Genomic DNA, 12,057 nt, shown 5'->3' on the forward strand with positions numbered 1-12,057 from the left:
CTTCAGGAACGCTACTCTGTTTAAAGGGCTGCAGCAAGGGACTGACTTTCCAGACCAGAAAATAACCGTTGGGGATGTTGAAATGCCAATAGTTATTCTTGGGGACCCTGCCTACCCCTTAATGCCATGGCTCATGAAGCCATACACAGGCAGCCTAGACAGGAGTCAGGAGCTGTTCAACTACAGGCTGAGCAAGTGCAGAATGGTGGTAGAATGTGCATTTGGCCATTTAAAAGGTCGCTGGCGATAGTTACTGACTCGCTCAGACCTCAGCCAAACCAATCTCCCCATTGTTATTTCTGCTTGCTGTGTGCTCCACAATCTCTGTGAAAGTAAGGGCGAGACCTTTATGGCGGGGTGGGAGGCTGAGGCAAATCGCCTGGCTGCTAATTACGCGCAGCCAGACACCAGGGCGATTAGAAGAGCACACCAGGAAGCACCCCCCCCCGCGTTCTTACATGTCTGGGTGAGGAGGCTATGGAACATGGTGAGGGGGGTTATACAGGGGCTGTAGCGGCACTCTGTTATCCTGCTGCCGTTCCGGAGCATGTCTGTTTGCTCACGCAGCTGCCCCAATATTGCATCCTGCCTCCTCTGATCTTCCTGTCGCCACCTCTCATCTCAAGCGTCTCTCCTCTCCTCACGTTGGTCCTTCCTGTCCTCATGTTGGTCCCTCCTGTCCTCACGTTCACTGGCTTCTTTCCTATACTTTGAAACCATGTCTTTCCACTCATTCAGATGAGCTCTGTCACTGCGGGTGGATTCCATGATTTCTGCGAACATCTCGTCTCGCGTCTTCTTTTTCCGACACCTTATCTGTGATAACCTTCGGGACGGAGGAGGGAGGCTTGAAGAATTTGCAGCTGCTGGAGGGAGGGAAAAAAGGAGAGAATTTTTTAAAAAGATACATTTTGCAGAACAATGCTTATACTCTTTCACAGTGACCAACACTATTCACATTACATAGCACATGTGAATGCTGTGCAAGGTCGCATTTTGCCTCTTAATATTGAGTGCCTATGGCTTTGCTGCTAGAGATCACAGACGCAGGTCCGAGCAACAGAATTCGGCTTCCATGCGGCCATGGAAAGCCATTGTCTTTTGGCTTCTGCGCCCTCCTTTCCCACATACCAAGCAAAGCCCATTGAGTGCTGCGGCTTTCCTGTTAACATTCAGCAGCAGAAAACAAACTAACCACCCCTCCATCCAATTCTCTGGATGATCACTTTATCCCTCCCCCCACCGTGTGGCTGGTATCAGGGAAGATCTCTGCAGGAACCAAACTAACATCCCCCACCCCGCCATGAATTCTCTGGGATGATTGCTTTACCCCGCCCCCCACCACGTGGCTGGTATCAGCGAAGATCCCTGCTAGCCAAACGCGAAAAGCTCTGGGCCAATTCCCCCCTCCCCGCTGCGCTTGGCTAACTGTAGGGAAGGATTTCTTTTCAGCCACAGGCAAACAGCCCAATAGGAACTGCCACCTCTGTCCCCTTAATTCAATTCCTGTATTTCAACCAGGTTACCATGAGCGATATCTCTCTCCTGAGGATTACACAGCAAGATAAAGAACGGCTGTTGCTTGAATGCCAGCAAACACTAGGACCATACGCTGCCAGGCTTTGTCATGCAATGATACCAGATTACTTGCTGCAAGCATGGCGCGGTCAAGTGTCCTACCATGGAGGACGGAATAAGGCTGCACTGCCCAGAAACCTTGTGGCAAGGCTTTTGGAGTACCTCCAGGAGAGCTTCATGGAGATGTCCCTGGAGGATTTCCGCTCCATCCCCAGACACGTTAATAGACTTTTCCAGTAGCTGTACTGGCTGCAAATGCATCCCAAGTCCTCAGGGCAAAGTAATCATTAAAAACCCTTGCTTTTAAAACAAGTTTTATATTTTAAAAGGTAAACTCACCTGAGGTCCCTTCCATGGGGTCGTGGTTTTGGATACTTGGTTGGGAGGGTACTTCAGTCAGGCTGAGAAAAAGATCCTGGCTGTTGGGGAGAACGGAGTGCTGGGTGCTCTCTGCAAGCTCGTCCTCCTCCTACTCCTCTTCCCCGTCCGCAGAATCCTCAGGTGTAGCTGATGAGATTATCCCCGCCTCGGAATCCACTGTCAGAGGTGGGGTAGTGGTGGCGGCCCCCCCTAGAACTGCATGCAGCTCATCGTAGAAGCGGTATGTCCGCGGCTCTGACCCGGAGCGACCGTTTGCCTCCTTTGTTTTTTGATAGGCTTGTCTGAGCTCCTTGACTTTCATGCGGCACTGATCTGAGTCCCTATTGTGGCCTCTCTCCATCATGCCCTTGGAGATTTTTTCCAAAGTTTTTGCATTTCGTCTTTTTGAATGAAGTTCTGCTAGCACTGAATCCTCTCCCCATATAGCGATCAGATCCAGTACCTCCCGTACGGTCCATGCTGGTGCTCTTTTTCGATTATCGGCCAGCATGGTTACCTGTGCTGATGAGCTATCTGTGGTCACCTGTGCTCTCCACTCTGGACAAACAGGAAATGAAATTCAAATGTTCGCGGGGCTTTTCCTGTCTACCTGGCCAGTGCATCTGAGTTCAGATTGCTGTCCAGAGCGGTCACAATGGTGCACTGTGTGATAGCTCCCGGAGGCCAATACCATCGAATTGCGGCCACATTAACCCTAATTCGAAATGATAAAATCGATTTTGGCGCTACTCCGCTCGTCGGGGTGGAGTACAGAAATCGATTTAAAGAGCCCTTTATTTCGAATTAAATGGCTTCGTTGTGTGGACGGGTGCAGGGTTAATTCGATTTAACGCTGCTAAATCCGAATTAAAGTCGTAGTGTAGACCACAAAGCAGAGCAGAGTACTGGCCTTTTGCATCAATCTTGCCAGCAGTGGAAGATGCTGACTCTTGGCAGAGGGCTCATTCAGGGGAAGACATTTCCTCCTGCTGCTTAGCACCAGATTTCTAAATTGACCAAGCAGCTGGGAACAAGGCAAAGAGCCGCGTCTCCTTTCTCCCTGTCCACAACTGGGGGAGCATACCTCAACTTTGCTTGTTACACTCCTATTGCTACGCAGATGTCTTCAGTCACATGCATCAGAGCAGTGCCCCAGCTTCAATCCAGGAGCAAAGCTGGGGTCTGGAAAATCATACATTTAACCTGAAATTACACAAAAATAAAAATTATTTGAAATGCTTTTTAAAAGCATCAGTTGAGATTTTACTAAACTTTTACTATGTTTCAATTGGTGTGATCTCCCTGTAACAAAGTGATATTTAGGGCCCTAGTGAAGCTTTGTGGTCAGCATTTTCTACTGGGATGTGACCTTTGACTTTTCTTCAGAATGGCAGTTTACCAACAGTGCTGACCAATCACAATCCATATTATTCAATCCCTCGTTTGTATACAGATTGTGTTCATTTGAGACGTACATGCTGCTCACAAAGGGAGAAATGCGGTAACTCCAGAAATGGTGTGAGCATTCCTAAATGCACAGACTGCTTATAGCCCTTCGTCTTTTCAGCATCTGAGTGAGTAGGATGTGCACCATCATATACTTGTTTCCCTGCTGGTGCTAGGTCCTTACAGAAATGGTAAGAAGGACAATATGGTTTATCCTCCAAAATCAAAAAGAGCTACTCTTTATGTTCTAAAACAGACTGATGACAACTATTTTACTTGTCTACAAGTGGATTGGACATTCCTTTATGTAGATTAGTGAACCTGTGCTGTGAGGAAAGAAGGAATGCTAGTTTTTAATCTTAGTTTCTTACCTGTTTACGAGCGTTTTACCTACCATTATCAGAACATTGTTGGATCTCCTTGTCATACGGCTTCTTAGAGCATGAAGGAACATTGAAGACAGTAAAACAAATTCTTGAGCTACCTATAAATAACCCTGTTCCACTTGGATCTGTGCATATTTTCCCCAGTGTATCCATTGCCTCTTTAATGTGTGTACAGCACACGATCATATCACTGAGGAAAAGTAGACGACAAGCAAACTAGACATTAAAAGAAATTAGTCCAGTACTGCCAATCCCAAAGGTTCAAAATTCATGAGTCAAATCCCCAAAAACTCATGTTGGGAGTCTCTCTGTGTGCGCGCACATGTGTGAGAGAGAGAAGATTAAATTGTGTTTTTTTGGTCTTTTTGATTTTTGAACTGTCTCTGTCTGGCCTCAGTGTGTGTACGACAATTATGGATGCCAACTCTCTGAAATTTATTGAGTAAGGTGATTGTAGCTCTTACTGCAGGAACTCTCACTCCTACATCTGCCAACTAGAGTTGCCAATTTTGGTGGGACATATTCCTGGAGATTTCATCACATGACAATCTTTAATTCCTGCAGACTCCAGGCCAATCCTGAAGGGTTGGCAACCCTCCTGCCAACCCCCAAACCAGTTCTGTCCCCATCCAGTCCCCATGTTAAATCTGCCCCCACATTAGCATGACAAGGTGGGTGAGGTAATATCTTTTATTAGACCAACTTCTTCTGGTAAGAGAGAAAAGCTTTTGAGCTTCTGTGTAAGATCAAAAGCTTTTCTCTCTTACCAGAAGAAGTTGGTGCAAGAAAAGATATTACCCCCCCCCTTGTCTCTTTAATATCCTGGGGCCAACATGGCTACAGCAACACTGCATACCACATTAGCATGTCACACCAGTTCTGCCCATATCTCAGCTCTCCCTTCACATCAGTTCTGTACCTCCAGGCCCCTCATCAGTTCAACCCCGACATCAGTTTTACCCATCTCTCAGCCCCCTCCCATAAATTCTGCCCTCAGATCAATTCAGTATAAAATATGTAAACCATTTCAACAGTTTGTGTTCATTCAGTGTCTTTGTAAAATACTTTGGAATTTTGAACTGGTCACATTTTTTTTTTTAATTTAAGCAAAGTAAATCCATTCTGGCTCTTTGTCATCTGTTGTACAACCAGAAGAACATCTGTCATTCAGGCAGTACCAGCATTTGAGCCAGTACACAATGACACAGTTAATTTATCAAACAAATTGTTGCTAAAGCTCCACTGTGGGACAGTGCAGATTAAACAATGTCCTTTTCACTAATGCCTGGCCAGTTCTGACATTCAGCTCCGACACAACAGCAATGAGTTTGTTTCCCAGAGCATAACAAGTGCTGCAGAAAAAGGGACTATGGGCTGCAGAAAAGAAAAACAGCTAGTCAGATTTGGGTCTTCATATGCTAAATGGCCTTATCACAGCAGATTAGTTGGAGCTGATCTTTAACCTCTCTTGAACAATTTGGCATGTTTTAAATACTTGAAGTGGAAATTTCAATTTTTGTGCTCAAAGTAACTCAAGGTTTGGTCAAGGAAAGTGTGAAAGCTGCAAAGAGAAGTGTGAGAGAAGCAAGTTAAGGAAGATGGTAGGTTGCCAAAAACGCAGGACAGAGGAGGAAACTCAGGATACCTATGCATCCAAATTTCAACGAAAGGTAATTTAGATGTTTTTCATGTTTTTTCTGCAAACTATAACAAACATACAGGTTATGAATAGAACAAATTAGGAATTATCATTGCAGCCTTAAGAAAAGCAAATACAATCATTAATAAGAGATTTTTTTCCATCAGCTTATCTTTATGTCTAGTTGTTGTAGTATGTACTTGATCTTAATAAAGTACAGTATTATTGTAAGATAAATAGTTAAAATAATACTTCCTTGTTGAGGCATTGTACACCAATTTTATACTTGTAAATGTTAGAATCTCTTGAAAATGCAGGAGTAAAATATTAATAGAATGCAGGCAGATCATAAATTATAGTAGTGTTAGCAAATTTCACTGCCATACTTTGTTTAGAAATGTCTAACCATTATTTTATCATTTTTATATACCATATATCTTTCAGAGCATATGTATATATGCACATGTACACACATTCGGAGTGCGTATAGTTCAGTAATTCTTTTATTTCTTCTATGTATTGGTCTGAATTCAGTCTTGCTGTAACTCCATTATCATCAGGGTTTATACCAGGGATGAATTTGGCCCTTTGTAACTATTCCAGGAATGACTTATCAAACTGTCCTATTTATACCACATTGCAACGCGACCTATTTAAACTAATGTAACCCTTAAAAATGAAACATTTCAAGGAATTTTTAGAAGAATATACCTTTAAAATGAGAATAGATGAAACAACAGGTTTAAGATAAGGATCCTGATGAGATCTATGTGCCACCTACTTAGGTGTTATGTTTGTTTCCAAAATATGTTATTCTTCAAGTATAGTTAACTGATTGAATCACCAAAAAGAAGCGCGTATTTTTTCATTTATGTTTGTGTAATATTCTGGTTAAACATCTATATTTAAACTGCAGCAATCTGCCTTTTTAATGGGTCTTCTGTCTGTTAGACACTGTCTTCATACACCACTTTAAAGCACCTGTTAGGGTCAGGCTGAAGAGAAATGGAAATTGAAGTGCAGACATGAAGCCTTAAAGCCATCAGATTCAAACTGTTCCTAACGCAGTAGGCTATCAAGGTGGAAGGTAAAGTTCAAGATGGCACGGTGGCAGACACAGGTTTTTTTTTTTTTTTTTTTATGGCCTGACTGCATTAGTGACACTGAAAGAGTCAAAGTAGAGTAAGTGTATGGACTGAGCCTGATGAGAACACTTTTTAAAACCCATAGGCAGGCCAAATTCTTATTGCAGTGACATTAAACTAAATCCATGGGGCATGTCCCATAGTTTGAAAACCTCTGCTGTAACAGATATCAGAATCTGGCCACCTGCCTATTTAAAAGCCTATTCCCATCCAAACCGAGAAGAAAAGTACAAAGTATTATAATATAAATTAAATAGGGAAGACAAGCCAGAGCAAACTCACCTGAGAATGAACATTTACATTATTATAATGTCTAACAATTAGTTCTGATGCCAATGGCTTTCAAAGCATGTAGTTATTGCCACAGCATGAAAGTCTCTGTTTTAACCACTTTCAGCACTCTCGCGCTACAGTTTCACAAAAATGAACAATGAATATATAAGCAGCACATTATTGCAGAGAGGCTGTTACAATCCAAGCCCTGGCTGAAGATCAAATACACACCCACTGGTGAACTAGAAATAGATGTGAGTTCTGAGCTAGCTTAGTATCTGTGTGTTCACTAATTCAAGTTTTTTCAGTAGATAAAAGGAGATCATCATGAGAAAACATATAGTTTCAAATAATATTTCAAATAATTAGTAGCTTAGGGTGTGTGTGTGTGTGTGTGTGCACGCGCCATCATTCCCTTCTAGATCTTAGAGTAGAATCAGGGTCAAATTTATCAAAACAAAAACTTAAACACTGAATTGCTTTCACCATTTATATATGGTTACTCTTTTGCATTTCAATCAATTTGGACAGTGAAACGACACAAGCCAAATTTCATTCTTGCCTACAGTCACTTGAACTTTCTAGTTCATACATAGAGATATTGGTATTTTTTAAACAACATTTGGCCTAATGACAATAGATTATTTTATTTATTCAAAAATTCTTCCCATGCTAAAACTGGAAAAAGAAAATGATGAATCCGACTCCACCTTTCCCTCTGCTTGCCAAACCTTATTTATAACCTCCCCAACCTTCACACTTTAGCTAGGCTTGCAAACTTCTTCATACGTCTGTCTTCCTCCCTTCCCATCAGGATCATGGTTTGCTTTATCTACATTGTATCAGCCTCTTGCTGCAGCCTTTTCTTTGTGAAACTGTCTTCCCAATGTGGCTATGCTCCAGGGTAGTGTCTTGGACCATGTTTGTTTTGTTTTTTATTCTATTCTCAGGTTCCCCATGCCCTCTCTTGATGTTTAGAGAAGACCATTCCTGCAAATTCTAGGGCATAACTCCTTTGATTTGTCCAAAGGTGGGATGTACCAGTGTGGCATACCAGCCCATATTAGCTCACTTCAAATACAGATGTGAAATCCACAAGAATACCAACACTGTGTTTGTACATGAGAGCCAGGAAGTGAAAATTGTCTAGTTTCATTGTCCATTCTTAGTAAAATGCGAAAAATAAACTATAAAAATAGTCCTGGAACTTTCATGACGTTACTGTGAGTATACTTGGATGAGGCCAGCAAAGCTTTATTAAAATAATATATCATCAGTGTAGAAGGTTATAATGTTGCATGCATACTTAAAGCATAGTGTTGGATAGGCATGTATATTAGACTAAAATTTTGTCTTACATTTAGTATTTGCGAGCTGAAAATTGTACTATGTTCCTTCTCATCTCCCACAGCACCACTATATAGCAGAAATAGACAGTCTCTTGTGCTCTACCTTTGGCCTTGTCTACACACAAAGTTGAGAAGCTCAGGCCTTTCTGCTCACTGAATGAGGCAAAGTCTTGTGGAAACATAGTATAGTTCCATACATAACATAGTATTGATCATGTAATTAAAAACCATCATAATACATACTCACAGGGGAGCCAAGTTAAGGTTGTACAGGCAGCCTTAATTCTGGCATTTCCTAACTTTTTGGGTGCTTGACTTTGCAACCTTAATAAATGTCCTTTTAGCATAGCTTTTGTGTGTAATTTTGTGGTTTATTAAACTGTAAACTGAGAAAAAAAAACCTTTCATGCCATCATATTGACGCTAACATTTATATCCACCACAAAGACCTTTGCCACATGAGCTACAGTAGTAACTGATAGCAATAGTAGGTTGTCATCTGCTATGTGGACCACCACTAGAAAGGGAAGAGGAACACACTTAGCTAGTAGTTTTCACAAATATATTCAGATAGCAGATACATGCTGAGACTCAGGAATCTTGGATTTCATTCCAGGTTCTATGCTGAAGTGGGCACACTCTTCTGCCCAGGTTCCCCCACGCTTGACTCCTTCTGCCCCATCCCCTAAAACCCATCCCTGTACCATTCTTGTCTCTTCTCAATTCCAATGCCCAGCCCTACCCCAGGTCAGAGCAGCTCTTTGGGAATGACATACACACAGTCCAATCAGCACTAGGAGCTATGAAAGTCTCAAGCATACTCATTAAGAGTGAACTGTTAAGAGATTTTAGCAGCTAAAACCGAAAAAGTCTCTACTGAGCAGGTATAAATAGTGACTTTTCAAAGGTTTATAAGTTGCCCAAATTTGGGTGGATTTGCATGAGGATGGCAAAAGATACCTCCCTGACACAAATTTTCAGTCTTTGCTCCAAAGCAGGGGGGAGTCTAGAGCATTTCAGAGAAAAGGTCTCCAGATTTAACATGGGTAAACCAACATATTAGAGCCTAGCCTTGTTCTTGGAAACAGCTAAATTATTTTAGCTGAATTTTTTCAAAAATACTGCGCCTGATGCAGACACCAGGCTTGGGAAATTTCAGCCCAACTGGTTAAAGATTGGAAAAATTATAAGCAACTGAAAACAGGGTCTTATAATAGGAAGTGTCAGGCAACCTTAATAATAGGCTATGCTATTTAGATTTTATGAGTACAGTTGTTGTTGATCCTTTGAGTTCAAAGATGACCATGACATCACTGATTGATTTGGTTTTGTTGATTTGGTTTTTTGAACACCTGAGTGGGTGATCAGACCAATTTGAGCTTTGAATTGTCTGTGGCACACTGAATAAGAGATGCCACTATGGGTTACTTGATTAATAGCAGACATGCTGCTGCTGTGAGATTCACGCTGCTGGCACTTCTGCTCTGCCTCAGTATTTCTCCTCTGCTCATAGACTGTAGCTCCAATATGGATGAGACTTCACTAGGTAGAACAATCATGAATGAGATATTCCCAAAACTGTGTCAATGTTGAAATGCCTCCAGGATAATTTGAGGGAGTCTTTGAAAGGTTTCCTCTGGCCTCTCTGAAAGTGCTTTCCCTCCTTTAGCATGCCACAAAAGATCTTCTCTGACAGTCACTCAACTGACATTCTGGTGACATGGCCTGCCCATCTCATCTGTGATTTCATACATAGACACACACATCACATGTTTTTTAAATAAAAAATGTATCTATTCCCTTCCCAGGTTATTTCACAAGTTTATAACAGTAAGTAAGCAAGTTTTATGTGAGCATCACAGCAAAGATGGCCCTTCAGGAGGGGAACTTGAATGCAGCAGGGATAGGATCCTTTCAGATGCACCCAGAAAGTGTGTTCCACACATCTGGGATGGTTAGAAGGAAGTACGGAGATATTTGTATGAAAATCTGAGAAATGGCCAACCAAAGGCTGGCATCATTAGTGGAGCAATTGGTGTTTGGGGGTGATTTCTGAACAGGGCTGGGTGCATAAGTAGGGAGGGACGAGTTGTAGAGGGGCAGAGCTTTGAAGATAGACTCAAGAAGCTTGAACTTGAGACAGTGGAGGAGGAGAATGCAGCAAACAGTCTGAAAATGGGTCAGGGAGAAAATGATCAATAATATGGACAAGGAAGCCAAATTTAGCAATAGCATTTTGTGTAAATTTGAAGGAGCTGATGTGCATGTCAGGGAAGCCAGAGAAGAGGAGGTAATATTAATAAAAAGAAGACATAATGAGGGTCTGGATGTGAGCTTTCACTGAAGGGATACAGAAAAAAGGATGGATCTTAGCAATGTTGAGGAGAAATAAGCAATAGAATTTGGACACGAAGAAGAAATTGTTGTTCTTCAAACCCAATAGGGAGGTAAAGGCTCTAATTTAACTCTTCTTAAGGCCTCCAGTTTTGGAAATGTTGAAATGCTGTGTTGTAAATTTCTGGTGTGCAGCTCTAGTATTAACTTGGGGCCAAATTCTGAAGCCAAAGGGGCAGTTGTACATGTGTGTATAATTTGTACCCTAGTCTTTGGTTCTATGGAGGAAATGGCCTATTAACAGCTAGCTGAGTTCATCAAAATGCTTCAGTCTCATCCTGTGCATTCAACAGATGAATCTGACTGCAGAAATGTTTGGTTGGCAATCTGTCCTTCCTTGACAACCAGATAAGTGAAAACCGGCTTGTTAAAATTAGCAAAGAGAACCAAGCCAGCCACTCAGCTAATGACAGAAATGGTAGGTCTACGTGGTCTTAACACTAATTGGTCAGCTATTTATGTATCTAACAGAAGTGCAAGTGTAAGATACAAACTGTTATCTTCTTGGGAGGAAATCCACTATCATTGCTCATCAACTGGAATTTTGTTCCAAATTAGTTTACAAAAGCAGTGCATATAAAGCCCAATATTCTTGGGGGGGGAAGCGGGAAATGGAGGGCGGGGAGAATAGGGATACATAGACAGGCCAAAGCATGGGGGAGGGAGAATATGGGATCCTGGTATGGCGGGAGAGAGGAGTAGGGCACGCACACACACATCCTGGCTGGTGAGCTTGGGACCGTGGTATGGAGGAAAGGGAAATGGGGATGCACGCAGATCCCTTGGCATTGATAGAATGGGGGACTCTGCAGTAGAGGGAATGGGGGCACACAGAGCTCTTGGCATGATCAGGGGGAGATTGGGGAAATCCTGATCTGAGTGGAAGAACGTGCACACACAGCCATTGGGGATGGAAGAATGAGGAACCCTCATATGAGGGAAGTAGTAATGGGCGGCACACACAACCACTGGCAGGGGCAGATTGGGAAACCTTGGTGTGGGGGAAGGAGGTAATGGGGGATATGGAGGAAAGTGGGAAATGGGGTCACACACAGAATCCCTGGCAGGGAGAGACTGGTGGACCTGGTACATTGGAGAAAGGGGGATATGAGGGAGAAAGGGAAGAGTGGGGGAACACAGAGCCCCTGGTATGGGGGGAAAGGGGAATAGGGGGCACACAGAACTTTTGGCCTGCGGGAAGGGGTGGGGGGTAGCACTGAGTCATTTAAATATAGCGGAATGGGGAAATGGCACATGAGAGCTTGTGTGTTTACAGGGTGGGTGGGAGTGGAGAGGAAGTGAAGAGCCCCTGGTGTGTGCAATGAGTTTGGCTTACAAAAACCAGAGTGCAGGACCCCCTACCATAGCAAAGTTCTTCATGTAACTTCTGCAAAATGTGTATCAGGGCCACTATTAAAAGCCCCTGTTTTCAGGAATTTATGATTTTGTGATAATTCACCTTGTGATAAAGTTATTTGTACAAAATG

The 12,057-nt window shown here is 42.6% G+C and overlaps 1 protein-coding gene across 2 annotated transcripts in view; it reads left to right on the top strand.

Moving 5' to 3' along the window:
* The first annotated feature begins 4,999 nt into the window (after positions 1-4,999).
* PCYT1B (phosphate cytidylyltransferase 1, choline, beta) overlaps positions 5,000-12,057 on the top strand; it is a 64,855-nt gene continuing 57,797 nt past the window's right edge. Inside the window, exon 1 of one of the 2 annotated variants that reach the window (XM_034754952.1) lies at positions 5,000-5,440. In XM_034754952.1, the coding sequence (XP_034610843.1) occupies positions 5,369-5,440 (72 nt within the window). In that variant the 5' untranslated portion in view covers positions 5,000-5,368. The remainder of the gene's footprint in view (positions 5,441-12,057) is intronic. The other variant, XM_034754962.1, reaches the window with a different exon arrangement.

This window comes from Trachemys scripta, chromosome 1 (genome assembly GCF_013100865.1).
Source record: "Trachemys scripta elegans isolate TJP31775 chromosome 1, CAS_Tse_1.0, whole genome shotgun sequence".
Lineage (NCBI taxonomy): Eukaryota > Metazoa > Chordata > Testudines > Emydidae > Trachemys > Trachemys scripta.